Here is a 6,042-nt window from a genome sequence, read left to right as displayed (position 1 = left end):
TTATGTACTATATGAAGTATACCGATCGGAATTGATTGTCATTAAGCAGGTACTAATAGGTCAGATTGCCTTACGCTCTACAAATATATTGCATTAATGATTAATTATTGGGTTTGATTACCTAAAATATATTGCACTAATGGTTAATCAATGGACGTGACTGTCTATAAGTACACAACTGATGTCCAGGTACAATCATCTTCTTCTATCCTAATAAAATATAGAACTCTTTATGAAACATATCTGACTTGAGCGTCGAAGTGTCTTCTGCAGGTCAACCACCAATCGGGAAGGATTACTTGAAGAGTTGGGCGATTGGAGCATAGCAAGGAAGGACGACCGACCCTCGGACAAATGTTACCGAAACACTAATGAAAACGAAAATTTCCCATGAGAATTTCGGTTCTAGTTGTTGGAAAATTTCTTCCAATAATAAATTTTTTTTACTATAACATGATTGACCAATAACATCCTAATTTATTACCTATAGATTACAAATTAATTTATACATAACTTCATTTAAAATTAATTTTTTTTCTTTATATTGAATAAATCATATCCAAAATACCAACATTTACTTGTTTTGGTTATTTTTTCTCTAAACTTTGTCAAAAATGGAAAGTAGAAAAAACAAGAGTTAAATGTTGGAAAATTAAGAAGCTAAGTCAACTTGACACTCCACAATGTTCTTCAAAGTTCTCCTTTTGGATAACCATAAATATCATATTCTTAATTTCAAAAGAAGTACTAATAACACTTTGTCATTTCTCAATAACTCAATGGAATATCTTTACCAATCATACTTCTTCACACATTCTATCACTTTCCTAATCACTATTTCTCCATCTCTTTATTTTTGATGTACATTCTCTTAAGAAGCTTGTAAGACAACAATCACACATTATTCCTTTACCATGTGAAAAGACTTTGCATGAGATGTAGAATGATTCCCACAATCAACTTCTTCTCCCAACAAACACATTCACTCCTTTACCATGTTTTAAACAATAAAAATTAACTGCTGCACGACAAAAACCAGAGATGTAAAGACCAAACAAAATGTGCAACAACCAAATGAACACAACATGAAACATGCAAGAACCACACCAGCTCTTGAGTTAAAACTCCAAAATAGCTACCTCCTCACATTCAGAACTGGTCCAACAAAGGAAACACTCAGTTGTTTGCTCCAAAGACTACCTAAAGGTCACGTTCCCGAACAAAAAAGTAAAGAAACGAAAATACTGCAGCACTTAAATGTAGGACAACACCTAGTCTACATCGAGTTTCTCCTAGAGACATTTATGCTCTCTATTTTGGGTGTAGAGTCGAGTATCTCCGAAGAATACACCTTCACACTTTACTTCACGCTTACTCAGGTAAATACATATGTGTTTAGTCAAAGTCCTTTCTTGTCACCGCTCCAAACCGTCTGAGGGTACCTGTCAAAGACACTCTGATGCTTAAGTCAGTAATTAATCCAAATGGCAGTCAGAGCAAAGTCTTAAATTCACAATAAATGTGATCACCTACCTCTTACCTTTGACCTCTATTTCTAATTTTTGAGATAGGCTTATGATTAACAAAACCCTAACCATGACCCAATCTCAGCTTATTATATGCAGTGGTTCTTTAGAGATGTTTACTGTCAAGATTGTCCGTTCGGTCCTTACCCACGTCTGGCCGCTCGACGCTTGTCTTATTTTCCCAAATTCGCAGGTCCAAACATGTGTGACCACCACCCATTCTCAGTGGTTCTTTTCGCCCGATCCTAGTTACGCGGCCGTCTGGCCATACGACACGCTCTCTAACTCTAGTTCAAGAAACTTGAACTTCAACATGTTTTAACTCTTCTAAAGAACTAGAGTGCTTAACATCTAGTTTTAAGCCTCAAGAGAAATTTTGGATAGAAAGTACCTCACAAAAGAGTTTAGTAATTTGTTTCAAAGATAGAGTGAATTGTTTTGTGCTATCTAAAAATTTTTAATAGTTGTTCTGAACTTTGAAATGTAACCTTAGGAGCTCTAGTAGCTCCTATTTAGTCCATTTTAAGTGAGAAAAATGTTCAATAACAACAACTCACCGTTCTTCTAGCAGCAAAAGAAAAATGTAATTAGATTACTAATTTCGGTTAACTTATTACTGAATATATGTAAACAATAACCATCGAAAGAGAAGACGAAATTAATCACCAATATTCCTAAACTTCGAAAATGAACACCAACAGGAAAACATGCACATAAACTTTGACTACAAAATATCCCAAATCCAATTTTATCTAAAGTAAATACAACTTTTCAATTTTATCCTCAACTCTAACCTATCACTTTTAAAAACAAAACCTACACGTACTCTTTCAATAATAATAAAAGAAAAGTAGCTTTTGTTTCGACCCAAGAGACTTACTCAACGGAAACATATCCAAAAGTAGAAATCAAACAACCATTTTGGCACGCCAACCAACCCAAAACATTCACTGTTTCAATCCAAAACAGCAGTCAGCAGCAAAAGCTAGAAACAACCAAACCTCAACAATCTATCTATCTATCTACCATTCTTTTGGTTTTTTTTTTCCTCTCTGCTTTGATTCTCTTCACAAAAATGAATCCCAATCTCAACGATTTCCCTCTTCTCTCGCTCCTTCTGCACCACCTTCATCCACACACCCATCCACCATTGCCCACACACTTCCATCAATCTCTACTCTCCAAATTTCCTCACTTGAACCACCCCCAGGTGTTACCCTCGCTCACCCAACGCGCCTCCACCCTTAACGTCTCCCACACGCTCTCCCTCCTCCGCACCATCGGTCCCCGCCCGGACCCCTCCGCTGTTGCCGCCGCTCGTGCTAAGATCGCCGACCCCAACGCGCCGGACGACGAGACGCAGGTATTTCATGCGCTGGTGCGGGTGGATGGGATGCACGAGGAGTGCGTGAAGCAGCTTAGGGCTGCCGAGGAGATGCTCGTTGAGGCTTACGCGCAATCGGTCAAAGGGGTTGGTGAAGAGGTGGATGAAGGAGTGGTTGGTATTTTGAGGCAAGCGGAGATTGAGGAAGTGAAAAAAGTTGATCTTTCTGGTTCCCAGTTGAGGATTCTCCCCGAGGCCTTCGGGAAGATTCGTGGTTTGGTTGTGCTTAATTTGTCTCAGAATCAGTTAGAGGTATGCTCGGTCTTTTATGTCGATCTTTGTGTCTTTTGTTTTCATCGTAGCAAAACCTTATATTCACGTGATCATTGCCTATGATGTGTTTTTCTTCTCAATGTCATTTGGTGATGAACCTGTTTTCATCTTCTAGAGGATTAAGGCGGCGCGTTTGATTCAGTCTCTTTTGTCTTGAGTGAGAATTGAAGGGTCGTGTAGTGTATATACATAAGTATAATTTAGCGTTTGATTTAAATCCTCCACCAAATGTTTGAATCCATTGACATGAAGTGACTTAAGTTTAACCAGTAATTGACATTGAACACTGGTTCTACCGATCGAAATAAGGAAATAAAGCACTTGTTACGTTGAAGCGAAGTAACTCTTCTAAAATTTTAATTACATAATATAACAGTAAATTAGATTTTGTTGATCATGGTATAATTCAATTGTTTGTTGTAGCTTATACTTTTGGATGTTTTGGTGCCGTCAAAACAGGCGATTCCTGATTCAATTGCAGGACTACAGAAGCTTGTGGAGCTGGATGTTTCATCTAATGTTTTAGAGTCTCTGCCAGACTCCATTGGATTGCTAGTTAATCTAAAGATCCTTAATGTGTCAGGGAACAAGCTAACTGCTCTTCCCGAATCCATTGCTCTTTGCAGGTCTGTTTCTTCTTCATTCTAAAATTAAGGATTCTTAGATAATATAAATCCGTTTTTGTGTCTTTATCTAATAGTTCAAGTTTTTGGGGATAATTAGTTCATATGTATGTGGTTGTAGTAAATTCTCTGATACACTATTTTTAACACACTTTCTATTATTAATTAATATTTATTGAAAACTACACTAATCATGATTTAAGTTTATTAAAATCGAGATGGACTAACAAAGTTTATGATTTCCAAAAAGGATTTGGTCAATAGTAAAAAGTTATTGCCAGTACTTCACTTAGTTCATAACATGGTATCTGAGCTCATTTGACCAAATGATCTAGAGTTTGATTCTTGTTGCCTCCATTCATTTATGTTGTCATCACAACAAGTCAAAAGGCACTTGTGTGAATTATAACAAAGTTATTATTCATAATATATTTTCACCTAATAGCTTCCTTTTAATTGACACTTCTATTTTGTGCTTCTTTTAAGTTTTTCCTCAATGCAATTGTAGGTCACTAGTTGAACTGGATGCAAGTTTTAACAACTTAATGTGTCTGCCAACGAACATGGGTTTTGGACTTGTCAACCTCGAGAAGCTTTTGATCCATTTGAATAAAATACGATTGCTTCCCTCCTCCATTGGAGAAATGAAATCTCTCAGGCATCTTGATGTTCATTTCAATGAGCTTCATGGTCTGCCTCAGTCTATTGGGAAACTCACAAATCTGGAATATCTAAATCTTAGCAGTAATTTCAGTGATATGACAGAGCTTCCTGAAACAGTTGGTGATCTGGTTAACTTAAGGGAGCTTGACCTGAGCAACAACCAAATCCGAGCACTTCCTTACACGTTTAGTAGGCTCAAAAACTTAACAAAGCTCAACCTGGACCAGAATCCAATCATAATTCCCCCAATAGAGGTTGTAAGCCAAGGGGTTGAGGCTGTCAAGGAGTTCATGGCCAAGTGGTGGCTTGATCTCATTGAAGAAGCTCGGCAGAAAAGCATGGCTGAAACAAATAATCAGCACGCACAGACAGGATGGCTGGCATGGGGAGTCTCATTGTTAAATAATGTTGCTGGGGTTTCTGAAAGTGTTGTAGAATATTTTGGAGCTAGAAAAGCTCCTAGGGATCCATGGTTGGATCAACAGTTGTGATTTACTTCGTAATTTCGTGGGATGTATATAGTTTGCGATAGAACTTTTGGTTACTTGTGACCATTATAAATATGTGATCAATACCCGTGTTTCAACAAACGTACCATGATACAGGAGGCTTGTTTTTCATTTTATCTTTTCTGTGTTATACTTGAACACTTTTTTTATACGTTTTACTTGCTCTGTTAACACACACAGTCATGGTTATCGAACTCGCGACACTCGATGCCTTCGAGTCGCAAACTTGTTTTTAATGTGGAATCGGTTTTGTTTGGAATTTTTGTATGAAGACAGGTATAGAAGTACCCACTTCAAAAGTTTTCTCTCTCTCCCTCTCTTTTTCTGTTCTACTAACTTTCGTCCTCTTTCGATTAACTTTGCCTCTTTTCGGATCACTCATCTCTAATCTCCGATGTAACACCAAAAGGAACTTGTATTGGTAGAATAGTTGGATTGTACAGTCCCTTTTAGATCATAATACCTCAAACAAATGAAAAGAAATCAAGAGATCATTTGTTTAGTCTTTCTGAATATCATAAATGGCATACGGCTGGGATCACAGCAGAAATGAAGAAACATAGACAGAACTTTCTTTCCAGTGAAGATCTGAAATTCCCCTAATGAGTCAGAGTCCTGTGAGAAAACTGTGTCAATAATAAATAATGAAATACATAGACAACTTAACATATCAAGAGAGTAAGTTTCAAGAAACATTTATGCAACATTGAAAGGTTCATTAGCTTAAAACCACAAGAAAGATCAGTGTTGATACATATGTAGATCAAAACAGATCAATAATTAATAAGTAATAAACTCTTTAATAAACAGAATAATTTTCAATTTCCTTTAAAACAGAATATGAAAGCTTATTTGGATTAGCCTTTAGGAACAACTTAGATTGGTATCTAATCTTCTCTTCATCCACATCAAGAGCGAACCTACGGTTTAATCCATGAAGAATAATTGTACATGTTTACAGAGGAGACCACGATCCCTTTATATATCTTCTGTCAATTACTTTTTTTAGTTTTAATATTTTAATTAGGTCTCTCAACAAATTAAAATATTGTTTATGATTTCTA

General features: G+C 36.6%; 1 protein-coding gene across 1 annotated transcript; it reads left to right on the top strand.

Annotated features, from left to right (window-relative positions):
* Positions 1 to 2,416: 2,416 nt before the first annotated feature.
* On the top strand, positions 2,417 to 5,094 carry PIRL3 (plant intracellular ras group-related LRR 3). The gene is made up of 3 exons (XM_047292284.2): positions 2,417 to 3,162; positions 3,643 to 3,809; positions 4,315 to 5,094. The coding sequence occupies exons 1-3, from the start codon at positions 2,602 to 2,604 to the stop codon at positions 4,958 to 4,960; spliced, it is 1,374 nt and encodes a 457-aa protein (XP_047148240.1). The 5' UTR covers positions 2,417 to 2,601; the 3' UTR covers positions 4,961 to 5,094.
* The last annotated feature ends 948 nt before the right edge of the window (positions 5,095 to 6,042 follow it).

This window comes from Vigna umbellata, chromosome 9 (assembly GCF_029865625.1).
Source record: "Vigna umbellata cultivar VRB3 chromosome 9, Vumbellata_1.0, whole genome shotgun sequence".
In the NCBI taxonomy this organism is placed as follows: domain Eukaryota; kingdom Viridiplantae; phylum Streptophyta; class Magnoliopsida; order Fabales; family Fabaceae; genus Vigna; species Vigna umbellata.
The sequence above is the reverse complement of the archived record's forward strand: the minus strand, read 5'-3'. Positions and strand labels throughout refer to the sequence as shown.